Here is a 27,898-nt window from a genome sequence, read left to right as displayed (position 1 = left end):
CTGAGGCACCCAGTTCTGATAGATGCTGACCTGTAGATGGTTTGTTTGCTAGGTTACAAATTTGGGAATTCGTAAATCCAAAATAAAATATTAATAAGCTCGGTCCACTGTGCTGCTTTTGTTGCATAATGAAAGATTATAACCAGTTTGTTTTCTTTTAATTGTCTCCTGACCTTATGTTTGACCAACAATGGGAATGTATTGTAGGTAGGAACCCTTCACTTTGCCAAAAACTGAATGAAATATGTAAATAGATATTGTAAAAATGGAAATGTTTCATGATTCTTATGTGATATGGGATTCCAAAAAGTCACTCACAGCTAAAAAACTGTGCAAAGGTGGAAGCATTGTGGAAAATACTTTAAAATCTTTACTCGTGAATGTGCCTATTTAAAGGTGCAGTATGTAAGAGTTGATCACCTCTTGAATTCACTCTAGTATGGGGCAGCGTATCACCAGAGTAGCCGCTAACTGCAGACAAGTCTATTCGCCCTTAGCACGTTCGCCATTGGTTTCAAACCGGTAGCCCTGTTGTGGTGGAAACGCCATTCCTTTCCAAAATGGGCTGGGAGTCAAACCAAGCCAGGGTGGTAGATGTAATGGTAAAACAGTCGAGCTTGTGCACCCACTTCAGACTGGTTGCGTGCTAACACTTATTACCACATTCAAGAATTGGGCATAGATAATGTCTTGGACTACACTAGATGACACTTTAAAATATATATATAAAATCTTTAAACAAGTCCCCATCTACCTCAGTTGTCTAGGTTAATGCAAAATTGCTGTGAAGCTCAGTGGCGGTTCTAGACTGATAATGCAAATTGTGGAAGAAGGCTCCAGACAGATTTGCTGGACTCAAGTTGAGCTGATAAGGACCTGAATCTTTTATTTTCGAGTGAACTGTTCCTTTAATCTCAAAATCTCACATAATGCTCCTTTAACTTGATGAATTTTATGATGTAACAAGCTGTATCATCTTCAACACGCAGTACACTGTTGGATCACTACAAGGCTAATTTCTCCGCCTATCTCTCTCTCTCTCTCTCTCTCTCTCTCTCTCTCTCCTCCTCCTCCTCCTCCTCCTCAGTGCCTCTCTCGCTCTCTCTCCCTCTCTCTCCCCAGTCTTCACCTAGGTCTCTCTCTCAGCTGAGGGGTGGCGGCTGACGGCCGATGTCTTTTTCCAGTGGAGAGAGGGATGGAGGAAAGAGGGAATTAGTAGCCATCCTTCAGTCGGTCCACGCAGACAGCGACTTGATAATCGCAGCGCCTCAGCAGGAGCATTTTGATGGGAACAAAACGGCTTAAAATGACTCGGGGAGTGACCACCGTGTATCCGCTGCACAAGGTAGGCGAACACCTTTCAGCTCCTGATCACACAGCTGCTTGAACGTAATCATCTGTTGTATGGGGGGCGGTGGGGGTGGAGAGTTACATAACAGTGGAAGACGAATCAGAGATTAATTAAGAGAATAATGAGTTCTGGTAGAAGCAGATGGGTGTAGATATGAACATGGGGACGAAAGTGTGGCTGATCCCGCCGCTGTGACACGACGGAGGAGCCTGTTCGATGGAGGGAACTGGAAGGTGTTGAAGGGAAAATTCGTTCCCGCAGGCCCGCGGCCTCACACAGCCGCTGGACCCGGGCTAATAAACGAGCCACGCCGTTGAAAACAACGGAAACACACGAGATTAGCAGGCTGTCATTATTATTGCGGTGTGGATCAGCCGCCATCTCCACGGCAACGGGAAATGTCCAGCCTGTTGGTTTTCTCTGTGCTTCCTGCAACTGATCCCAGCCGCCAAACATCATGGTGCCCAGCCTGCTGTCATAAAATCACCCTGTTACTGTGCTTTATTACAGGACTCACACACAGCTGGTATGGAGGACCACGTCTGCCACTTACACATGAAAACATTTATGAAAACTGAGATTGTTGGAGATTAAACATGGACTTTTTGTCTCACACTTTCTGTCACTTTATATCCCACAGTTTAGATTTTTCTCATACCTCTCATTACCTCATTATTTTGACATTCTATCCCCTAAATTATGACTTTTTCGCTCAAAATATCAACTTAATATCTCATCATTCAGACTTTCTATCGCATATTTGTGACTTTTTGTCTCATGATTCTGACTTTATTCCATAATTGTGACATTTTGTTGTTTGTTTGTTTTGATTTTTACTCTTTGTCTCATCATTTTGTCTTTTTCTTTCAAAATATTGACTTAATATCTCAAAATTCAGGCTTTTTATCTGATGGTTTTGAATCTTTGTATCAAAGTTTCGACGTGATATCTCATAATTTCTGACTTTATTTCTCGTAAATCTGACTTTTCTCTCATAATTTTGACTTTTTGTCTCATAGTTTAGATTGTTTTCTCATTATTTTCACTCTTATCTCACAATTGTTACTTTAAATCTCATAAATCAGACTTTTAATCTCATAATTTTAACCTTTTTTTCACAATTCAGACTTTCCATACCATAATTATGACTTACCATGGGATGGATGAATTTTTTTCTTTAACTGGTGAATATGGGCTTACATACAAGTGATCTCAATTAACCGACTACAAGCTAATAAAGTGGAGCCAGTCGTCTGCTAACCAGCTAATACATGTTTGTTCTCTAGATGTTAAAGACAGAAGCAGTAAATAACTTCATATAGATGGAAAATCATAATGTTTCTGTCTCTCATCTGAACATTATTACAGATCATACGTGTGTATTACACCAGTGGTTACAAGAATTACAGCTCACCATACCTAAGAGACTATTAGGTCATGACAGGGACAAATTACATTTATGTATTACATTCATTTATTTAATTTAATTAGGTAGCTGAGACTGACAACCAGCCCACCAAAAAAGCAATGCAAATAAGACCAGACAACCATAACTGACATATGATTCATTAGAATAAAGAGTCAATAAAAGGTTCAGGGCAGGTTGCAGTTCATACCATTTAAACAGTAACCATATGGGATTTCAAGGATGAGTAGTTATTGGATCATATATTGTTGAATAAGAGACTAGGTGTGAGGTAATGTGGAAGCTTAAGCAGCAGAGCTTTATGGATAAATACCCTGAGATAATTCAAACATCACACATTAACACCAGGAAGCATTTCCAGCTCACAATAACTGATCATTTCTTGCTAATTAATGTGAGAGGGATCCCTTTAATGTAGCACAATGTTAATTTAATCACTATTAAAACCATATAATTTGAAAATCAATCCAGTTAATCTGTAGGCTCTGAATCTCTAATCGAATCTAACAAACATGAGGTGAATTATTCTACAATCTAACGAGATGTTTGATGACTGGATTTCATAATAAATCTTAGTCATAGTCTAATAAAAGCGTACTGGTTGTTTACCCACTACAATCGTTTCATCTTTAATAAATTCCTACAGAAGCTTCCTCCTCCAAACAAAAGGATCTTTCAGTTCGTGCTATGATCCAGTTAAGAGTACCACCTGCTTTGCAGCTATAGCAGAGCAGAAAGCTGTTGTTCCTGACAGTGGTTGTAGTGAAGTGTACCTCTGAAGGATGGATCCTGGTAGTAACACAGTATCTGGCAACATGATGATTCAGAGCTGTGTCAGTTTAAAGGTTTGCTTGAGAATGTGAAAAGGATGTTATGTTTCTCCCTGCGACAAACAGAGAGGTTTAACTGAACCCTCTGTTAATAACGAGACAGCGGGCTTTCTGTTTGATGGCTTTGAGGCTGTAATTTCCACCAAGGATGGAAATTACTTTTCAAAATCCTATTTTTGGCCCCCTCACTCTAACATTTTCTCACCAACGACTCTCTGACTCTCTGTTCGCTTACCGTCCAGACTCTGTAGTCCAGAAGAGAGAGGATCTGTTGATGAACTCGTATGTGCCTTCACTCTCAAGGCTCAAAGCAGTGAGCTCCGCGGCAGCTTGGTAGACATGTTTTGCACCTCCAGGCAAAATTACAGTCTGTCCTACAGTAGCTTATTGGTGAAGGTTGGTGGGGGCTGAATGCAGACTGAAAAGAACACCTGCAGACACACAAAACACTGACAGCTTCATCTTTCTGTTACTATTTCTGAGGGCTGGTCAATATATTATAATATTCTCATACGTCAGACGTGTTGTCTTTTCTTGGTTTTAAATGCTGCATTACAGTAAAGTGACCTGAACTTTTCCAGACTGTTCTACTTGTTCTAATACTTGCCTTTAACCACTTAGTCATTGTATCCACATTACTGATGGTAATTAATACAAAATCTTATTGTGTTAATATTTTCCAAAAGTACAAGATTGTTCAAAATTGAATTGATATTGAGGCATTTGATCAATATTATGATACAATATTGTAGCATAATCTTGACTTTTTGACTCTTAATATTACCTTATATCTGAGAATTTCCACTTTTTATGAAATAATTTAGACTTTTATGAAATAATTTTGACTTTCTATGAAATGAGTTCAACTTTTCAACTCCTAATTTTGCTTTTTGTCTCACAATGTTGCTTTTTGTCTCACCATTTTGACTTTGTACCTCAAAATTTTGACTTTTATCTGATGATATCAGAATATTTGTTGCCAGTCTTGACATTGAAGTGGAGATTTGAGGAGATTTCCAAATATCATAATACATATATCATGTATAGCTTTGTTTGGTTGTTAATTGTAATATTATTTTAAGATCCTATCACCCAGCCCCGATATTTCTTACACTCAATATTCTTGTGAAAAAAAAATATTATATGAGTTGAACATCTGTGAAAGACAAAACAGCTCAACACGATGGAGAGGCTTTAAATAGAATAAAATGATTTGGTGCAATACATTAAGGTTTCAGAGGTTGCTGTCATTTTGGGATACGCCAAAAATGCTCAAAACATGAACAAAACATAATAACTAACAATAAATAATAACATAAACATAATTACATAATTACTTAACATAATTTGCTGACTTGAATCTTCAGATTGGTCTTTTGACAGTCATCATATTGTACTGTCAGAAAAACTGACGTTTCTCATAAATTTAAGCAACCCAATCGGTAAAGTAAATGTTGGCAATATGTTACTATACCTTTACATTTGGTACAATTTTCAATTATCCGCACTAATACATCTTGGTTAGGGTTAGGATGAGATCATGTGTTTTCATGTCCGACAGCTACGCACATTTTTGGGCCAAAAATAAAGAAGTTAAAAAATCTGATATCCATTTAAAGACGTGTTTATAACACACAGATTTTTTGCAACAATCCCTAAAATCTGGTTATGAAAGACTTGTGACAAAGAAGTATGTCATGGAGGCAGGATATTTTGCAGTTCAATAATAAATTTTATAGTCTTGTTTAAAATATTCAGTTTTGTTGCCACAAGCATGGCTAAAAAATGCCACGTCTCATTAAATGCATCCAAGGGTTTCACACTTTCAAATGTCAGAATGTCTTCAGGAGTTCTCCCTCGTTAAGAAATATCAGCCCAACCGTTATACCACCATCGTCCCCTCCACCTCCTGACATGAAAGTCAGCTCAAACATAACTGAACCTGTTGTTTGGAGAAATGTAAAATACCAACATTTTATTTTAGTGACTGGGCTACAAAAAAGGTCAAATTTGGATCCGGTAATCCATTTCTAACCTTGTCACATTAATGCTAAACGTTGATGGATTGCAACAGTAAAATACTGGCTACGACTTCATGCTGGAGTTTGTAACTTCATGCTGGGGATTTCACATTTTTAATAGAGATATTTTAAGACTTTATAGATTGGCCATAATCCATAATGAAAATACATTTTGGTCGTTAAAAATCCACTTTGATGTCAATTATCCTCTGGATAACCTGCTTTGTATGTTTAGCTATCTCATTGTGGAGACAGTTCAGTTCCCCTCAAACGTCTACTTATCAACAATATATAAATAAAGCCTTTAAGCCTTTCAGTGTCCTCTTTATTTTATTTTTGGGCAATTAGAGTGAACTGATCTGTGAACTGGTCTACCAGCCTGCATGATCCTATGTAATTGGGTCCCATGCAAGGCACTGATGAGTGGTTTCCAATGGCTTTTTTGCTGTATTTTTGCAAATCCCTCGTTAAATGAGCCTAGTTTTCATCCACTGACTACCATTGTTGCCTGAGATCTAAAAAGACAGAGTAAGACTGTGGTAAGATTTGAAAATAATTTTTATGTGACATCCATACTGCCTGTGCTCAGCTGTTTGTGTGCCTAAAAATAGCTCCTGTCCCCCTGTGGCCTCAGCTCAATTATGGCCACATCTGGATCGAGCTACCTGGTTGAAATTTACACTACACAGTGGAGTTAATGAAAAAAAAAGCGCTAGAAACAAAATCATGATTACAATGAGAGTCTGCTGATATGTTCATGCCTCCTGAGACACTATCAGTTGAGTTATAAGGGTGATCCGACACAGCATGTAATCACATCCTGCTGCACATTTTCAACAAAGGCTCCCTATAACCATTAGTGGAACAAACCATCCTGTCTGCCATAAACTCCAGTGATTCAATTTAGTCCATAAGCAACTTCATGGGTGGCTGCTGGTTCCCCATTACACCTGCTTAACCAATCTAATTAAATATTTGCTAAACCCTTCCTCCATCAGTTATCATCCAATCATTGCATACAAGAGTTTGAAGGGTTTCTTTTGTTTTTTAACTTTCAAAAATAAGAATTGTATTATATTTAAAGATATAATAATTCTGAATTTAAACATCTAGAAGTAACCAAACCTTTTTTTTAAATATTTTTTGGTGCATTTCATTGGGTCACCTGTTGCTCTAACTTTCAGGATAGAGTGAGGAAGGAAGTCAGCGATTGAGACTAAATGTAAAGTAAATAAGACTAAAAGCCTTTCTTTGCCCATGAATAATTTATAACTGAGTCACATTCACATTCTGCTGCAGTCAGGTTGATAAATGGGAGTGAAGATAAATTCACTTTTTATTTCAAAATATTATAAGTAATCTCTGAGCTCTCCAGCCTTCTCCAGGAGACCTGACTCTGCACCCGACGTTCTCTTTCTTACTCTAGTGCTAGTTTAGCCTAAAACAGCCTTAAGACAGCCAGAGCAGATTTAGGGGCTTGAGACCGACAGCCTTTTGTCATCCCCCAGTCACAAAAAGTGCTAAGGCTGAAAAGACGATCACTTAGCAAATGGACAAACTGAAGTGACACACGCTGGCGGTGCTTACTACAATAGGGCGCCTCTTTTCATGCTGTTACCATGGTTTTCTCTCTCTCCACAGTGCTGTATCAATCCTTGTTACAATCATTGGGTTGCTACTCAGCACGATAGCTAACGTTACAAAAGTTGCTCTGTGATACTGGTCTAGCTATCCCCTTGGATAGGGCTTGCTGGCAGGACCTTGCAAAATTTGTTGTGCTGGTAAAACCAAAAGGGCATTGAAAACCCTTACTGATATGTGGCTAGTTAGCTGTTAGCAGCCAGTGAGCAGCAGAGTCCTTTTGTGGGAGCTAAAAGCTAACAAAGCTAATAGCTTACGCTACAGGTGAGCCAAATACGCAGCAGAGAGTTTCTGTTCAGAGGAACATTAAGTGTTAAACAGTGAAGTTTAATGTGACAACACAACAAGTTTACACTTAACAGATATACTGAAGTACTTAAAGCTCACTACAGTTTGGAGGTAAAAGTACTTTTTAATTTTGAGTTACGGAGGCTTTACATCTGTGTACATTTTACCAAATGAAAATTACCAGATATGTGCTATAGCCAGGTGGTGGAGTAGTGGCTTCAGGTCACAAAGACCTCCATATAAAGACAGAGAAAACTGATAATTCTGTGTCCTTTTTCTTTTGTCTCAACCCTGTATTTACTCATAACTTTAGTTTAAGCCACTTATTTGAATAAACAAAAATAAAGCTAACTTTTTCTTCAATGTTTTAATGATGTGTTTTAATGCCACTATTAACTAACATCTACAGACAACAATGAAGAAAAGAAATGTCCTTAAAATCGGTGATTGGGGTTGGCCGACACTGCTTGGGGCAACCTTATTTGAGTATTTGTAATTTGAACAAGATGCTTTTTGATGTATTTATACCCATCTCTGTTTGTTGGTTAATACATTGATTAGATTCTTAACAGCCCATAATCGATGAATCTATGAACCATTTACATCCCTAGTCCACATAATCACTTTATCCACTGTTATATAAAAATGTTAACTATAGCAGCTTTAATCGAAATCTTCCCTACATCCTGCAAGAGAAAACTACAACATCAGCAACTACTGTTGATTTTATTTTATTTTATTCTTTACCGTCAGCTCCATCATATCAAACGTGCTCCAAACAACAAGCGTGCATAATAATATTTCTATTTACCGATATTCATCTATTACAGAAAAAAAATTATAAAACACTACCAGCTGTTACATGAATGACACCTCTATGCACAAAGCAGATACATTCAGTACATTGTTATTCCTCAGGCCCTCTGAAACAAGATGAAACAGACAAATGTTATCCAATGCCGTGTGGCCTCATCCATCCAGCACATTCCTGCTATATTGTGAGCACTTGGTAGACTGAGCTGTGGCGTTGCTATGGAAACCAGTTGCGCTCAAGCTCATAATATTCCCCCGTGAATGGAGAGCAGAACGGCTTCAGCACGGCCATTTGTTCCAGCGGTAAAAACACTGATGGTGGGTAAGGCAATGTGCAAAGTAAAGACAATCTGTCCACATGCAGCACGGCGGGGAAAAAAAACTGTGTATGTGACAGCCACATCAGAGGGATCACATAACAATTCCATTGTACTTCGCAGGCGCCAGATTTATTTCTTCCTCGGTGGAGGTCAGATTAGCTCCAGAACAGAACAGAGCAGTGCTACGTTGTAAATCATATCGTGAATGTGCCATAAAATTCTGTACGTTATGTTTGATTCAGTCACAAGTCAAGTCATGCAAACCTTTGGGGGAAACTCAAAATGATTTTTCTTTATCTTTTTTTACGGAAGATTTAAAATGGATGTGTGTGTGTGTGTGCGTGTGTGTGTATCCATTTACTTTGTCATAATTAATTCATGTTGAAAGTTACTCTTGGTATCACTTTATAATAGCCATCATTAATAAATGATCAAATTAGAGTTAATTACGTAGATACATCACAACCTATTTTACCTGTTGTTCTTTGTTATTTTTGTTGGCTGTTTGTTGTATTTTTAGTTGGTTGTTTATTTGTTTGCTTGCTTTTTCAGTTGGTTGGTGGCTGGTTGGTTAGTTGGTTGGGTTGTTGGTTGGTTGGTGGCTGGTTGGGTTGTTGGTTGGTTGGTGGCTGGTTGGTTAGTTGGTTGTTTTTTGGTTGGTTGGTGGGCTGGTTGGTTAGTTGGTTGGTTGGTGGCTGGTTGGTTGGTTGGTTGGTGGCTGGTTGGTTGGTGGCTGGTTGGTTGGTTGTTTTATTGTTTTATTTTGTTGGGTGTTTGTTTGCTGGTTGCTTAGTTGTTTGGTTGTTGTTTGGTTGTTTGTTGGTTGCTGTTTTTCTTACTTTCCTTAACATCGCAAGATGTTTTTTAAGATTTTCAGTAATTTCAGAACAAGTTGATGTGGATCTGAGATCTGGTGATCTCAGATTATGGTCAAGCAATTATGGTTGGTTTAGAATATATGGTGATCCAGGGCTACTGAGCGTAATATTAAATTAGGCTTCATGTATTAAAAGGCTTTGGAGGAGGTATGGTCTCTACTGAGTGCCATTCCATTTAACTATAAATGTAACAATTTATTAATGATGGTTATTATAAAATGTTACCTTACTCTTTAACAATTAAATAAATTGTTTATTACGACATACTTTTCCCAGCCACATTAAAATCACACCATAGATGAAAAGGTGATTTGAGGTTCTGTGTTTTCTGTCACCTGCACAGGTGGAGGAGCTCTGGATATTCTGTTGCACTGGTTGACCTCTACCTCATACTAAAAATGTTTTTGACAAGTGCTTATTTTAGCCAGTTAGGTCAAACGACTGTCAGAAATATAAATATAGACATGGGCACAGTTTAGGTCACAGTTAAAACTCTGCCCTGACCCTGTTTCCAAACCTTTATATATCTTCAGTGGATAATTATCCTATTTCACAGACCTATTCATATATGGTCATTTCACAGCCTGGTTTCCTTGTGGGTGCTGAGGAGCTCCCGAACACCCACAAAGCATTACAACCAGGTTACACACTCACTCTTTATTGCAGGAGCTACTGTGACAAAGTGAGGCTTGCTTTCTACAGTGTGGGTGGTGACACGTTTTCTCTCGGCCTCACTGTAGCTGCAGTTTTCGCGCTGAGAGTGTTTAGTACTATAGGCAAATCAGCGCACTGGTCTCAACTCATGTGGTGGTGGTACTGGAAACAATGGCAGAGTAGGAGGTCTATTGTTAATGATATCATCTGCATGCTTGCCTTGTTTGTGTTGCTGCCAATCAATCTGAGAGTACGTCCACATTAAGTCTTTTTGAAGTCTGTTCTTTTGACTGAAGCAGCGTATTTCTTCCCCCAGAAGAGCCTCCAGAGTGTATAAATCTTATTATCGGGCTGTCACTTGGCAGAATAACCCTATGTGTGAAGACCAGTCCAGCAGGAGTTGTGTGTCAGCAGCAGAGATAATACATCTCAAACTTTTTCTGTGATTGCACATTTTAAGCATTAACATGGCTAATTATACAGCACAGTCATTGCCATAGCCATGAATAAAATTATGATTTGGCTCAGATACAAAGGTTTGTTGTTATTTCTGGAGCTTCACAGCAAGACAGCGTTGCAGCATTCTCCTAAACAACTGAAGTAACTGGAGACTATGTCCAAAAACACCTGGAAAGGTGGTTGAGTGGTTAGAGCGCATGCCATACACGCAGCTGACCCCGGTTCGATTCCAGCCGGAGGTCCTTTGCTGCATGTCACATCTCCCTCTCTGTCTACTGCTGATAAAGGTGTCTATGCCAGAAAAAAAATGGCTTCATGAAGCCCTAAGGTCCCAATTTGTTTTTAAAAGACATTACTTAAAACCAAAATCTTCGGGACCTTGTGTCATGGGTGTAAATGTTATCAGGTTTGTGTGAACTAGTCCATTAATATTTAGAGTAACTACTAGCTAAAGCTGTCAGAAAAGTATTGTAATAAAATTCCTTGAAACTGAAAACTAAAAGTGCATGTACCTCAGAGTTTAGATTTTTATTGTAAAGGTGGTTTGTCATGAGAAAGTCTTGTCCTCATTTGCTTTGAATAAGAGCAGAATAAACAAGCTTCTTGAACTTGCTTATAACATCCAATTACCGCATTTTCCCTCTCAAACAGGCTTGAATCCACCTAGAAACCCCATGGAGCAGGATGTGGAGAGCCCGGCCATCATCAGACAGCCCAAGCTGCCAAAGCAGGCCCGTGAGGACCTGCCTAAACGGCATGCAGAGATGGACAGAACAAAGAAGATCCAGCGGTACGTCCAGAAAGACGGCAAGTGCAACGTCCATCATGGAAACGTCCGGGAGACGTACCGTTACCTGACGGACATTTTCACCACGCTGGTAGACCTCAAATGGAGGTTCAACCTCTTCATCTTTGTGCTGGTGTACACAGTGACTTGGCTCTTCTTCGGCTTCATGTGGTGGCTTATTGCATACCTCCGGGGCGATCTGGACCATTTAGCAGACAACAAGTGGACTCCATGTGTCAATAACCTCAATGGGTTTGTATCAGCTTTTCTGTTCTCCATTGAGACAGAGACCACCATTGGTTATGGATACAGAGTCATCACGGACAAATGCCCCGAGGGGATACTTCTGCTTTTAATTCAGTCTGTGCTGGGATCTATTGTGAATGCCTTCATGGTGGGCTGCATGTTTGTTAAGATCTCACAGCCCAAGAAGCGAGCTGAGACACTAGTGTTTTCCACCAATGCGGTCATCTCAATCAGAGATGGACGGCTGTGCCTGATGTTTAGAGTTGGAGACCTCCGAAACTCACACATCGTGGAGGCGTCAATCAGGGCCAAGCTCATCAAGTCTAAGCAGACCAAGGAAGGGGAGTTCATCCCTTTGAACCAGACGGACATAAATGTGGGCTACAACACGGGAGATGACAGGCTGTTCCTCGTGTCACCGCTCATCATCTGCCATGAGATAAACCAGCACAGCCCCTTCTGGGATATCTCACAAGCCCATCTGGCCAAGGAAGAGCTGGAGATTGTTGTGATTCTGGAGGGGATGGTGGAGGCCACAGGTGAGTTTTCAGACGCTTTCAAAGTGTACATCAGTTGTTCCTTTTATCCCACATGTTATTTTAGAAATACATGATCATTGTGTTTCATTACCTTGGATTTAAGGATTTACCTCTTTTTTATTGAGCACAGACCTGTTTAATGAGTACAGTTCAGGTCAGTAAGCGATATTGTCTCTTTAAAAAGTTTGACAGACAATGACAGATTTTAATCCACGGCAAGGGTATGGCTTAATATTGGTCTGTCAGTTGGTCCATTTACTCTTTGATGGATCTCCAGGAAGCTGACAATGAATTCTACAGTGCTTACTTTTACGGCTTTGCATAAAATGTCTCCTCAACTTATAGATCAGATTGGCACATAATTTGGTACAAACACGTTTGTTCGCCTCAAGATGAATTGTAATCTCTTTGGTGATCCCCTGAATCTTTTCTCTTTTTTCTCAAAGTTTTCAATCATCCACCATCCTTCATTTTATGACTAAATACCTGCAAAACAGCCTCCGCTGTACTTGTGTTTTGAGCTACTTAGCAAATGTTGGCAAGTTAACACACAAAGATATAATCATCACTATAGTGTGAACCATACCTGCTAAACACCTGCATGTTGTCATGTGGAGCAGGCTAATGTTAGGCAATGGTATGAGATTTTCACTGTATTATAACCATCTTAGAAAACATCACGATTTTATGATGTGCAATGTTATTAAAAAAGTATTATTATCAGTTGCAATACAATTAAAAGAATTAAAACAAAGGAAGGTTTTTTTGGTTGAAAAGGCACTTTATTGGAATTTTATTTAAGTTATTATGTCCTGACACACATGAAATTTGATATAACCTTGAAATACTAAATTGATACTTATAACAACAACAATAACTAAAAACACAAATGTTGTAGAATTCAATATCGTAGATAATTGTCAATTTTCTTACGTTGAAACCAATATATCGCTGCAACTCTAGCCCTGTCAGTGAGCTTCTGTGGCCCCTTAGCGAAATCACTCTGATTGGCTGATCAGCTACCCGAATCAGTGCACGAGAAGAGAAACAGGAAAAGAAAAGCCTGTCGCTGCTGTATCCATAATTTCTTCCATTCAGTGAAGTTTTTCCTTATGTTTTGCCTCTGATATGAAGCCACTATATTAGCTAGAGTGGTGTGAAAATGGTTAACACCTTATCAAAACAACCTTCTGCATAACTGCAGTCCTGAGTTAACTCCTGTCACATGTTCGGTGTGTTGAAGTGCAGCTTTTTGGCCAAGACACTGGCAACGTGATGCAGTGCACACAGTCTTCACTGCCGCCAGTTCTTTTTATGTCAGTTTGGTGTGTCTGGGCCAAGCCTTCAGGAAGGGTGCCAGACTTTGTTGCCAATTTATGTAGCGGCCAACCTGTGCAATTATGTTACATGATGCACTGTGGCCCAAAAGTACTTTTTTCCTATAAGCTCACATTGTGAAAGAAGCATTTGTAAAACTGTTGATAAATCTTTTTGAGTGTTACAACCTCTGCAAAATGATCTGTTTCAATGTCAGAATTTGAGCCATTCGGTCCGATAAGATTAGGAAATTCTAGAAAAAAAGCCGGTTTACACATATACTGTGTCTGGATTGAATGTCACAACCTCGATCTGGGCTTTTAGCATTTAGCTAAAAGCACCACAGCCTCATAGAGCTGATAGCATGGTTGTAGACTCAGTAGTAAATTCCTCTATACTGATTGTGACCCAACCCAAAACCGGTGTGAATTTCATACTATATATCGTATCATTACTGTCAACTCTAACCATTCTTTGCATGTATAGGTCTCATAAGAGAACTTCAAATCTTCCCCTTCACAGTATAAATTATTTTGCCTGACATACAGATAGAAGACTTCATTCTATCATTGCTGCTGTCAGATCCAAACCATTCTCTGACAGCCAGCACACTGATGCCCATTACTCGTCAACTGCCTGTCAACATTAACTGAAATATGTATAGAAAGACAGAAGTGAAGGCTGAGTGTTGAGTAGAAACTAGAGCTGTGAGCTCACCCAGTAGCTTCACCCAACATCTCAACTAAAATGTTTAGTAATAAGTTGGAGAAGATGGTGCCAATATGCCTCACATCTTTTAGAAAATAGTATATAATATTCATTCAGTCATAATAAAATGAACCAATTACACAATGTTTGAGTAGTGTGGTTTCAAGCAGCTACTGCTGGAGGCTCACAGAGGACTTTCCTGCTGACAGCTGAGCCAAACAGGACACTGATTCATGTCTCAAAACACATTTAAACAACATCTGACAGTGATTAAAAGACGCTAGCCTCTGAGACACAGAGAGGGGGTTATCCGTCTGGTTAATTGTGAAAGAATGGATGATAAAATTTTAGATCACCAAGACCGAAGTAAAACATATGTGCACTGATAAAATCATCTTATCGTTCAGGTTCAGAACTTTCAGGCTGTGACGGTAAAAAGCCAACATGTTCAAGACCATGAGACCAACAATGCCCAACCGTAGAGACTAGAAACTGGGGGGCAAAAGGCTAATAACACCAACAGTGACAGTTTTGCAGACACATTTCAACCTAACATTAACACTTCTTGAAAACTAAAGCTGGTCTGTGGATTATTGAGAGCTGATTTTCATAAGACAGCTAAAGGGAGGGGATGAGGGAGTGTTGTGAGGCAACAGTACTGCATGAGGTGAGGAGGAGGCCAGGTGTTTTGCCAAAACATGAAGTTAGTTTGCTTCGAAATCTGTTCTCCTTCATGTTTCATAACTCATATTACACATGATTTTTTTTTTATTTAGTCTGACATACATGCTCTGAGTATGTCCATATTTCTATGTCCAGCACTAAATCCTCAACTAATCATAGCTATGACACTACAACTAGTTTTATTTTAGCCTTTAAATGTTTACTTTTTGGCAAATCATTTCAGTAAAAGTGAGAATGCCGAATTACCTTTTAGTAGCCCATACATATTTCTGATTTTCAGAATTGATGTTTTGTTTTGTTTCTTAATGTGCTACTTTGGCTCTGATGCAGCTTGTAATCTGCAAAGTTACTTGTAGCTGAAGTTACCAAACAAACGTAGTGGAGTAAAAACTAAAATATTTGCCTCTAACATGTGATAGAGTGGAAGTATAAAGAAGCAAAACATGGAAATACTCAAGTAAGGTACCTCAAGATTGAACGTAAGTATAGTACTTGAGTAATTGTACTGAGTTACATTCCATCACTGTAAATAGTAAAGTAGTCAACATTTTAATTTGCGCTCAGTATTTCCAAAAAATTTACTTAATGTATTTCACATAGCTTAAACCTCTATAAATATGCAGATAAATCATAGAGAAAGGATGCTCCTTGTAACTGCAAAACTTGCCCTAGAATAGTTATATTTTTAAGTTTTCATCATTATTAAATGAATATGGTGATAGCTGTCTGTACATTTATAGATGCAACACAAACAAGAGCTGCTAAAAGGTAATTCAGCTTGCTTTTACTGAACCAATCTGCCAAAATGTCTATGACCATACACTAAAATAAGAAAAATGTGGTACAAGTTGTAGCATCTCAGCAACATGAATCTGCTATTTTTAGAGCTGTTTCTGACCATTAGCTAAATTATTTATATGCCCTGCTTGACTCTGAATGGGCGTTGCTGATACGGAAGTGGGCGTGGCTAATATACAATTTGTACATTTAAGCATGACAGTGCTGAGCTGATGAGAAGCTGCGGTATTTATTTATTAGAAAAGTATTTAGAGAACAGATACTGACACATTGTACTCGGATGAAACTAATAAAAAGCACATCATCTGTAACAGATTTTTAAAAAACATTTAAACCAACCAATTGGGAAGAGGCAGAATTCTGAGAGCCAAATATCTCAAAACCTGAGCAAAACAATCAAAATCATCAGAGAAAAGTAAAAAATGTTTGTTGTTTTTTTCCGTAACTTGCTCAAAATAGACTTCTCCATGAATACACTGTACAGACCCCACTTTTAATCATTATCGTTGCGTTGTGTGTCCAGGCATGACGTGCCAGGCGAGGAGTTCCTACGTCAGCAGCGAGATCAAGTGGGGCTACCGCTTCACTCCGGTCCTGACGCTGGAGGACGGCTTCTACGAGGTGGACTACAACAGCTTTCACGACATCTACGAAACCAACACACCCCCTTACAGTGCCAAAGAGCTCTCCGATATGGCCAACCGCAGCCGCCTGCCCCTCACTTGGTCGCTCGCCAGCAAGCTGAGCCAGCAGGGACTGCCAGAGTCCGAGCAGGAGGGTCAGGAGACCAAGACCAGCCTGGACGAGCAGGGGAAGAGCCAGCAGACTGAGAGGAACGGGGACATTGCCAACATCGAGAGCGAGTCTAAAGTGTGAGAGAGAGAGCGCGTGAGGTCCATATGAGATTACTGCGTGCTGTACGTCTCGCCGCACGAGCCTGTGGTGAGACCGCGAAGTACTAAACGAGGACAAACGAGCACAGTAGACCAAGTCCCCCTGCACCAAGACCCGCTTCTTCTCAGTGATTCACCCCCAAAACAACATGTGTAGACATGTGGCCCGCCGCTGAACTGGAAACTCTGCGGCAAGTGCATGTTTCAAATATAATGTGATGTCCTCCTGATGAGATTCCCATTATTTTTTCTATTAAGATATTCCTAGGGGCATTTGCATAAGTATTTTTGTATATACTATAACACGTTTTGAATTCTTTGTTTTCTTGCGGTGTGAATATTTGACAGATGTTTGATACTAATAACACCTTTAGGTTAGTTCTGTATATATTCTATGCCTTACTGTATGTATAAAGCTTTTATTATTTGTTTGTTTTTTTCAGAAATATATTAGCATGTATAAACATCATCAGCAGTTAATTTATCTCGTATTGTGTATATACTGTATGACGATAATGTTATAAGGAACACACACACATCTCAATGGATGCAAACTAGTTTAAACCAATGACGAATTCTTCCCCGAATGATAAATGTCTGTTTAAGGTAGTACTACACGTCTGCAGTACAACTCCTCGAGAAGCCATGACTTGCTGTTTGCAGCTGAGTGACTTCAGACAATGGCCCTTTAAAACTGCATCTCGTCACTTTTGCACATCCACCTCTGGTGGAGGAGGTTAGTCGCTGTTTTAGTCTCCAGGAATCCCTCACATGTCACCTAACAGTATCAGAAATAATAAACAGTAAATTGCACAATGTGTACTTGATTACTTTTATTTTCTCTTCCTAAGTTTTGAATTAACGGGGTTCTTTTACTTAAAGGGTAACTCCACCATTTTAGACACTTAAGTTTGTTTACAGGTCTCGGGGACTATCACTGTATATGTGAAAAGAAGTAGCCCTGAAGTACTGAGTCCTACTGAATTGGAATTTCTGCTTCCAGTTTTTTTCGGTAAATGCCTGAAATAAGGTCTCTGGTTACCACAGGCTTAAGATATTGACATGTTTTGTTTTATGACATTAAGTACAACATTAAATATCTCACTATTTAATTATTTAAAGTGCCTACATGTCGGAAAAACGTCTGTTGATAACAAGTGGCTAAATGACACAACAGAAGTTATGGGGGACAACACATCTACTCACCAGTCCATTTGTACAGGCCCACTTTAATTACAAAGTATCCTAAGTCTAACTTTACAACTTGTAGGTTGATCAATTAATACCTGTATCGTAATAGAGTGGTGTAAAAAAAAAAACAACAACCAAAAAAAACAAACTGAAAACATGAAACCACCGAGACAAGTTATTCGACTCATCATTATTAGTAAGTCACGTGTCTTTAACTTCCGATTCTGTCAAGTTGCAAGTCTTCAAGACAGTGAATCGAATCGATTCAAGTCGGCATCTCTGCTCAGGAAAGTGTACACAGGGTCAACTCAAAATAAACCACAGTGTGTGAGTGTGTCACTCAGTGCAACAGTGACACTCACTGAAGTGTTTTTAATTGATTTTGGACAACAATGGAGCGTTATGGGACAGAGGAAGAAGACATGGCAACAATACATGTTAGTTAATCAAGCCATTGTTGATTTCAGTATTTTCAAGAGATTTGTTGACAATAACAAAAATACAAACCATCGCCAGGCTTACCCTTTTAAGTGGTTACTCAACTTAAGAGCCCTCTGGTCTGTTAGCTTACATTTTTTAAAGAAAAATCAATACAGAACCTAATTAGCTTTAAGACTGAATGGGAACATTTAAGCTTGCTATAATATCATGTTAGTCTCAGTTAGTTAAAAGCCACACATGCCAAGCAGGGCACTGGTTCTCTCAGCAGTTAAGTGTGTAATCTGTAATCAAGCATTTTACAGTCCTGTATGTGCTTTTAACTCAATGCTACTCCTTGAATTAAAAGTGATGTTGTTCTGTTTGGTCACACTAAGAAGATCCACAACAAATTCAGTAGTACAGCAGGAGTGGGCAATGAGACAACACCCAGTATTATACAGTACATGACAAAATGACAAAATAATAGGTGAATATGCAGAAATCCTGCCAGTTCTAAAACCACAATACTATGTTTAAAAATTGTGTTTATAAAAACAAAAAATTGAAGGACATCTTCAAATTAATGTGATGCTTGACAGTAATAAGAAAATGTGATCTTGATCCAGAGAGGTTTTCACTTCACTCAGCTCCGTAACGGACACATAAACAGCTCAGCGAGAAAAGTGATCATGTTTTAACAAGTCAAACTGGCCTCAGACTGAAAATCAACACATCACAAAAACACAAGTTTATACTTTTTGTAAAATATTTTTCTGTGGTTGCTAAAAGTGGAAACAGTGACATTTAGCAACTGTGATGAAAGAGCATGATGATCATCATGAAGGCCCCCTCAACACCACACCAGAGGCCTGTTGCACAGTATGACATGTTTACAGTACTGCAATTTCTGTATAAAAATTTAAGTGAAATAAAAATACAACAAAGCCACACAAGGAGTGAAATGTATTATTTAGGCTGCTCCTGGGTAGATAACTTCCTCTGTCTTTCATAAAGATGTTTGTACCTATCATTCGCATTTTATCATTAGCAAGATCTGGGACAAAAACGAGTGAAATCCAACTTAGTGCTAGCATTTAACGTTCATCAGCCAAGGTGCTGTTAATAATTTGCTTGCTTGGCATGATGGCTTTGTGTTCATTAATAAATTAACTGCATCATTATGTTTTTATCTTGAGGGTAAGTATTTGTTTTAAAGGCAGTACGACCAAACTGAGAACAAGAGAGGTTCAAGTTTTCAGTCTAACTACAGAGGATTTATGGAGCTAGCATAAATGTCAGCCTCTCAAACAAGCTAACATAACCTGTTCCTCATGCGATGTCTAGCAGGTTTTTTTTTCCAAGTAATTTAGCAGCATTTGTTTAAGAAGAATATTTTGCTAGTTTTCAAACCACTAATATGTATAGTTAGTTAGCCCCTTTGGTGCTAGTTGGTGAACTACTAGCTGCTAACGTGCTAACGGGCCTTGCTAGCTTCAGTTTTAACATTTCTCTTTCTTACTTTTAGCTGTGTACTGTGCCAGTTAATCCCTCCTGACATTTTGTTATCAAGATTGTACATTGTAAGGGAAAATAAGTATTCCATGCTAGTTAGCTCGCTAAATGGAAAGTTTGCTTTGTTTACTCTTGGGCAGCTCCCACGGTTTATTCAAGAAACATTATTCACATCAGCTGTTGTCTCATTAACTGTCTAAAGTTTTAAGACTGACAAAGAAATCCAAATAAAAATAGATGTTGCCACACAACTACCAAGCTACATTCGTGTCCATTTGGAACTCTGCAGCTCTCCATTCCCTCAAAGGTAAACCCTGTCTAGACAACTTCCTTAATGCCATGATTTTGTATGTCATGTAAAAACTGACATTAAACATTTTTTATTTTGCCTCCCTGCTGTTCCATTGAAATGAACTGATTTTGTTATTATTAAGACTGGAGTGATGGGGTGTTTAAGGTGCAGAAGAAGCTACCATCAAACTCAAAACAAAGGCAATGAGCTGACATTTAAAAGCAGGAGTACCCTCACTGAAATTACATATTTTTTTCCCTTTGCAGGCTCCACTACCCAGCAAACACCTGGGGTGTTAGAGGTGGTGGCAGGTTGTCATTGTCCATGTTGTTGGCATCAATCGCAGAAACTTCGCGAGGCAGAATCTCTAGCGGGTACTTCTCCAGAATGTTGTTAACTTCCCGCTGTACACCCTCGGGCCAGGAGAGGAGGTCGGCCTGCAGGCTCTGAGCAGCCTCCATCAGTGTCTCCTGCCTGCTGCTGAGCCCCGACAGCAGCTCCAGGTTGTGATTGAGCTGAGCCAGGACGGGGTTGGTCACGGGAGGTGCCGGGCCGGTTTGGGACCAGTCAACCTCCGAGCTGTTGAATCGCGGTGAAGCTTGGCCTGACATGTAGCGCTCAAATTCCTCTGGGGAAAGGTTGAGAGATTGAGCATCCAACTTCTCAATAAAGGCCGCTGCACAGCACTGGAAAAAACAAGACACAGGAGACACAGCTGCTAAAAAATAGCTGGGAGTCTGACAGCAAGATCACGTGGCCTCAATACTAAAGGAGTAGGTTGATATTTTGAGTAAAATGTGGTGGAAATAAGAAAATATCATCTTTATTTGCTAGCAGCAGGTTAGCTTAGCTTAGCACAAAGACTGGAAAAGGAAACAGACCAGGTTGGTGAAGTAGTATCCATCCTCCCCGGTCATCAGCCTGCTGGGGTTACAGAAGCGGGTGATGTACTGGATGTTGGACTGAAGTCGTGGAGGGTTGGCCTTGAGCACGATGTAAATGAGCGCTGGGAGGAAGTCGTCGGCTGAGGCCGGCTCATTCTTAGTGATCCTGATGGCACTGAAGATGTGTTTACTGCAGCTTGTGATGCACCTGAGTTTGTCGCGAGGAACCCTCTTTGAGTCCATCTCAATGACATCTGACAAAGACAGACACAAAAACACTTATTTATCACCGCTAGAGCTGAAAATCAGTCATCAGAAAATCAGTCAGCAACTTTTTGATAATTGATCATTTTTGATTATTTATTAATTGTGTACATAATCTTTCAACCAAAAAGAGACAGAAAAAATACTGGTTTCTGCTGTTTTAGTCATTAATATTAATTGGCATGTATGTAGCAGCAAAACACTTAAGTGCATCTTATGAAACACAGTCACACCGGAGCTTAAAGCACACACCTGTTATTGCTTTGACAACGTTCTCAGAGACTTCAGGGATTTCTTCATCCATCGACACACACAGCATCTGAATGGTCACCCAGTGTAAGGCCCTGCACATCAGAGAAACAACAGAGGAAGGCTAAAGCTTTTCTTTTCCCTGTGATGGAACACATTTGTTAAATTCACTTGTGTGCAGCTGAGAACTGTACATTCACATTTAAGAACATAGACCTAAAAATGGATTCTGTGTTATCAACTATGCAGGACTGCATTCAGGCAGAAAGTTTTCACACGCTGCCAAAGGTTAAAGACACGCATTGATGCTTTCTAAAGGAATGTATAGCAAATTTTAAAAAGCACATAAACTGTGACATAAGAAACACACTCTCCCACTACATGTCACAGAAAACTCTCCTCAAAACAAAATATATATCATTATTATTACTATCATTAAATCTGCTATTATACCTTTATTATTTTATTGCTGAGTGACAATAAACATCTCTGTCTGCTTTGAATGAAAGGAGCCCCACCTTATCCTTTTCTGTGTGGCTAAGTCCTTCTTTTCGTCATCGGTGGTTTCTGGACAGAACACGCTCTTATACAGACGAGTCATTATGTACTTTTCCACTTGGTCCATCACCTGCTCCACAGACTCTGAAGAGCCTGGTAAACAAAGATTAACCAGAACACATCAGACCTGGTGCTAGGTGGAAAAACCTGAGTCTGCTGCCATCAAGTGGTTGCTACTAAATCAGATTTATAGGGACTTTTGAACGGGAGTTCAGGTATTCTTAAACCTGGGTTAGTAAATGATTCAAACTCACCAAAAGTTTTGGAATGAGCTGGTAGACGCAACACTTTGGCTTGTTTTTGTTCTAACTGTCTGACAACATTACAGAAACAATTCCCACAGAGGTGGATCTTTTGTTTCTGGCTTCAGAAGGGATCTTACTATTTAAGAAAAAGATCCATCTCTGTTGGAATCTTTTCTGGAATCTTGTCAGAAACCTAGAATAACAGCCTCCACCTGTCAGGAGCAAAAACAAGCAAGTTTCGAGGGCGTTAACTTCGAAGGACGGAGTTAGCCCCAAAGGATTGCACTTTAGCCGCGTTGCGCATGTTCTATGAGGTCATCTGCTGGACCAATTCCAAAACTTTTGGATATATATATATATATATATATATATATATATATATATATATATATATATATATATATATATATATATATATATATATATATATATACGATTAACGATTAACTTTTTAAATCGCGATTAATCGTCCATAGTTTTTTGGGCACATTTCTTTCTGTTCTAAATGTAGCTTAATGTTTTTTTGTTATGTTCTTAATACTTTTAACAACATAAGAAAGGGCAAATATGCTTGCTTTATAAAAATGTTTATTCAACACATTCAAATCATGCAGGAAAATAGGCTCAAAAAATATCACCTCACCCTAAATGGGATCAAAACATGGTGATGTCTGCATTTGGCGAGGGGGGGGCGGGGGGCTCTCTGCATCTGCCATGTGTTTGGCTTGCAAATGATATTTGAGACTCAACGTACTTCAGTGGTAACTCATTTCATGTCGACAGTGCGTGCAGATAACTTTTGTCCTATCGACCGAACCATCTGGCCGTGTTTTGAAAGTGAATTTGCCGTTCATAAGTCCTTTCACCATTTCCTTTCACTTTCACTTTTTAGTCCACCGTGTTTTTCCCGAACGCCAACCCTGCTTCTTCTTCTTCTGATTCCCTTTCTTATTCTTCTGCCACCCTCTGGATCAACACTACAGGTGCCATCGACGGCCGCAAATCAAACAATGCGCGTTTCTTTTTTTTTTTTATACCGAGTGTTAATCGCGCGTTAAAAAAATTAACGGCGTTAAGAGGATGTTGCGTTATTAATGTGTTATTAAGTTAACTTTGAGTGTGTGTCTATATATATATATACATATATATATATATATATATATATATATATATACATATATATATATATATATACATATATATATACATATATATATATACATATATATATATATATACATATATATATACATATATATATATATATATATATATATATATATATATATATATATATATATATATATATATATTTATATATTTAGACACACACACACACACACACACACCGGAATTCCCCGTTAATGGAATTGATTGTTGAATGATTGCAGAACCAACCTTTAAAGTGGCTCATCAAGCGGTCAGCCATGTTCTGGTAGAAATCCTGAACACACTCCGAAAGCTCGTCAGCGCTCAGGTCCTGAAACAAAAAGAAGTTAGAAGCTCACGCAGCACCGATCAGATCAAAAAAACACGACTGTTAACTTTTGTATTATTAAGGCTACACTTAATGTCATATAAGACCTTTTTGCTTGACATATTGACAATGAAGGCTCGGCACTGCTTATGGATCTCCCGTCCAGGCTTCTGGAGGTTTTTCAAGAAGTCCACAAAGTCCTTGGTCACCTGGTCCGTTTCGAAGCTGGCGTGGCGGCTAATGGACGGACTGGGGGTCTTACCCTCTTGGGTTTCTGATGAGGAAGAACCACATTTATAAAAAGCCATACTTTTGGCTGCCTGCCCTTCCTCCTCCACAATCTGTTTCTGCATGGAGCCAACTTTGCCAGACGACCAATAGGATGTAAAATATTAATTAGTGAGTCTCAGCAGTTGGTGGTAGTTAATCAGAGTTTCAAAATAAGATTAATTGACATGAAAATAAATTATACTCTACACAAGAAAACTAAATAAATGTTCACAAGCTAACAAATTTCAGAAGATATTAGAAGCATTTAGTACAGCTTTGTTTGCCCATTGTTTATGAGAGTGCCCGAGCTGTAATATCAGTAGCACATTAGCTTTTATAAATAGGACCTTGAAATGGGGCTGACAGCGATTGCAAGTGATGTGAAATCCATGGTGCTATCAGTGACCGCTTTCAATTCTTTGTGAATTTGCCCTTTAATGTCCTACCTTTCTTGGGAGCAGTGCGTGAAGAAGGGCTGAAGAACTTTTTCACGGTAGTCACTTTCCGTGTTTTCTCATTGGTCTTCTTCTCCTCAAACTTGGAGAAGGGGCCCATGGAGGCGTGTCCTGGGTGAGGTTGTGGCGCTGAGGACTGGGGGTGGGACTGTGTCTGCGCTCCATGACTGCTGGCATACGCTGCCTCCTCCTCTCGCTGCAGCCTGGTGCCAGGGACATTTGAAAGAGTAAATACCAGTAATCAGGAGGAAATTATGATGATCTGGAGTAACAAAACAAGCTCCACGTATTTTACAGAGGAAAACTTCCAATCTAAATAAAATACTGCACTGCGATATACAACAAGGTTAATTTGAAGCAAAGGTTTTGATCATGATGCAGCACGTCTTACTTTTCTGCCAAAGCCCAGTCGTCCTGGATCTGTTTTTGTCGTACCCGCTGGTACTCTTCCCTCCAGCACTTGGAGCACAGCCCCTGCCACGCTGCGTTGCCATAGTAACCACATCCTTTCTTGCACAGCAGGTCTGACTGGTCGACATGTATCCCTCGTCGCTCCGTCCGCTGACTCATGATGCTGGACGACCTGGAGTGAGAAATTCATGATAAAATATATTAGTGGGTTTGTTTGTGCTGCCTGCACTGCGTATCTATGACACAATCGCATATTATTACAGTTTATAGACATTATGTCTGAGGTCTCACACTTTGGACAAAAACAGCACATCCATTTAAGTCGATCAAATATTAGAAGCGCAACAACAGGTGAATGCTAACATGTTTGCAGTGGCTGAAGCTTTTGCAAACATATCAGTCACAGTGTAGAAACACAGTGAGTCTCAGCTCATTATTTTACTGTCTGACTCGAAGCTTTTTGATCTTGGCTCAGTCTCAACAGTCTCAAAGCATTATTTTCAGCAGCAGCAGGTGGCTGATTTCAGTGAAAAAGCTCCTAAAGACCTAATGTGCTCCACCTGCTCAGCACCAAACAGCTCACAGACAAAGTTAGCAACTAGCTAGTGAACACATTGGGGCATTTAGCAGCTAAAGAGACAGATATTTCTGCGTTGCTGGCAGACATGTGACTCATGTGAAGCCGTTTGAGTCCAAGCCTCAAGCGAGTCTCAAGTCAGTAAACAAGGTATTAGTGCCTGTCTGATGATTTTGTTGGCCTATGTATCTAACCTTTTCAAATAGAAGGACAGTAAATTGCAATTGTATTACAACCACTATTATTCAGCGAAAATAAATTAAGATTCAAGATGTTTATCGTCAATTGGGGTGATGACAAACATCTTGAATCTTAATTTTTTTTTCTTCTGAATATTAGTAGTTGTAATACAGTTCGCTTTTATGAAAATCTGTTGCTTAAAGACTCCACTGTATAAATGGTAAAGAGTAACAAGGAAATAAAATGTATATGATAAGAAGAGGAAGAAGAAGAAAGAAAGAACAAAAACAGAGAATACAGAATAAAAATATAGGACAGCAGAGATAAGGTGAATTTGTATATCTATCTATACATGTACATAATGCTATAAAATGATTAATTTCTTCTCACTTCCCCATTGCTTTTAAATAGTAAAATACTGCCAGCCAGAATTAAAATAAACTAACCAATGTCTTTTTTTTCAGGGCCAGACTGAAAACTGATATTTGGAATTGATGCTCATTTGCAGTAAAAATGTAAATCTTTGTGTCAGAATTTCGTATATCGAGTGATAGGAAAGTACAATTTACTCAAATACTGCTCTTCTAGAGTAATTCCATCATCTGCTACTTCATACTTTCCACTGCAGTTATTTGATACATTTAGTTAGGCTGCATCCAAATATCTGGACTTCACTGCACTTGCAGACTTTTCAGGTGTGTTTGTGGGAAGTCAACGAGTTTTGAGGGCTGCCAAAACACACAATTAATCCAGTCCACAAGGACTCTCAAGGGGACTTTCTGCAGACTTCAAGAGAGACTTTACCGAACTTCACTGATTTACTCGTCTATGATTGAGGTTGTAGAACTTATCACAACTACTTTATTGAAACGTCACTTCATTAACCACATTGCGATGCAGAAATATGTATAAGTAAATGTATTAGAGGTAATCTACTTTTATCATTTTAGTCTTCACGGCTGTCTTATCAGCAGTTAATAACTCATAGTTCATAGACAGATAAAGATAAGTGGAAGAATTCTGAATATCAGCCCTGATAATCGGTCTACCTCTAAGTTATTACCAAACAAGTTTGCAAATAATACATTTGTCACAAAGTATTTAACTAGAAATATAAACAGACGACCTGGAGCTTTGGACCCCCCTGAGGACCTCAGTGGATATGGTCCAGCCTTGTTCAGTCTGCTGGAAAAGGACTTGATTGACAGTGACTCTGTTACGAGTCTGTTAATGACTTAAAGGTACCTCATCTGGCGCCCAGGACAGGATAGTTTATAAACCATGAAGTGTGTTAATAAGGATGTAGTTAGTAAACCGTTCGTCCACCTTAATCTCCTTGTTAAGTCTCTGTATCCCCACTGGGAGGATAAACACGTTCTTACGGGAGATAACGTAATCCCTGGTTTTGTGTTTTGATGCTTGTGATGAAGAGTCAAAATCTACCATAGGTGTTCAATGTAAGCTAGTTTTGACCTGGTGACTGTGAAGGCCTAGGCATAGCCAATAAATCACTTAATTGTCACACTGAATAAGTACTCAGTTAGTCCTTCTGCTCTGTCTGAAAGCATCTGACCCGAAAAGCAGCTTTGGTTGAGTCTGCACTCATTTTTTAAAGAGGTTTCCTTTCATTTGTCACACGTCTGTTGGCCAGTTAGCTAAACATGTTGCAGTGTTTTACTTAGCTATCACACAGACGAAGTTAGCGGAGGCAATTATTCACGAAGTCTTACCAATTATGTTCAACTTTATCATGTCGCGTACTCAGTAGGCTGCTTTGTTACTCACCTGTAATGTTTTCACCGATCATAAGCGGGAGCAGACCTCCTCTTCTTCGCTCGCTGCTGTGTGAGGCGACTGAGTCCCCAGGGTAGAGACAGTGACGTTTCATCCAAGAACTCACGGAAGTTCAGCAACAGCATGCCTCTACTGTGATTAGAAACATGTCTCTGATTTATTATATTAAGTGGGACCAACGTAGTTGTTTCCACCATTATTTCAACTGTACAGAACTGTTTTTTTTACCATGAATAGCTAGTTGGTATAGTAGTAGTCTTTTTACTTCCGCACCAGGGACAAATATTCAAGGAGCGGTAAGTGACGTCATGTGTAGGGTCATGTGACACAACAAGCGAGCACGGTTGGGAGTGTTCTTTTATATATCATTATTTTTTAAATCGTTAAAACTATCTCACTGACGTCATTATTATTATTATTATTATTATTATTATTATTACTATTGTTGTTGTTGTTTTTGGTAAAG

At 39.2% G+C, this 27,898-nt stretch overlaps 2 protein-coding genes across 2 annotated transcripts; one reads left to right on the top strand and one right to left on the bottom strand.

Annotated features, from left to right (window-relative positions):
- Positions 1–1,081: 1,081 nt before the first annotated feature.
- Positions 1,082–17,471, top strand: kcnj6 (potassium inwardly rectifying channel subfamily J member 6). The gene is made up of 3 exons (XM_030437844.1): positions 1,082–1,345; positions 11,333–12,253; positions 16,284–17,471. Exons 2-3 carry the CDS (start codon positions 11,356–11,358, stop codon positions 16,634–16,636), a joined length of 1,251 nt encoding a protein of 416 aa, XP_030293704.1. The 5' UTR covers positions 1,082–1,345; positions 11,333–11,355; the 3' UTR covers positions 16,637–17,471.
- Positions 17,472–18,141: 670 nt separating this feature from the next.
- rabgef1 (RAB guanine nucleotide exchange factor (GEF) 1) lies at positions 18,142–27,538 on the bottom strand. Its single transcript, XM_030437843.1, has 9 exons — positions 27,424–27,538; positions 24,862–25,053; positions 24,462–24,673; positions 23,853–24,019; positions 23,667–23,748; positions 21,984–22,116; positions 21,469–21,560; positions 20,950–21,206; positions 18,142–20,754 (listed from the first exon to the last, which is right to left on the bottom strand). Exons 2-9 carry the CDS (start codon positions 25,038–25,040, stop codon positions 20,341–20,343), a joined length of 1,536 nt encoding a protein of 511 aa, XP_030293703.1. The 5' UTR covers positions 25,041–25,053; positions 27,424–27,538; the 3' UTR covers positions 18,142–20,340.
- Between the last annotated feature and the right edge of the window lie 360 nt (positions 27,539–27,898).

This window comes from Sparus aurata, chromosome 13 (assembly GCF_900880675.1).
Source record: "Sparus aurata chromosome 13, fSpaAur1.1, whole genome shotgun sequence".
Classification (NCBI taxonomy): Eukaryota; Metazoa; Chordata; class Actinopteri; order Spariformes; family Sparidae; genus Sparus; species Sparus aurata.
Note: the sequence above shows the minus strand (reverse complement) of the source record. Positions and strands in the feature narration are given on the sequence as shown.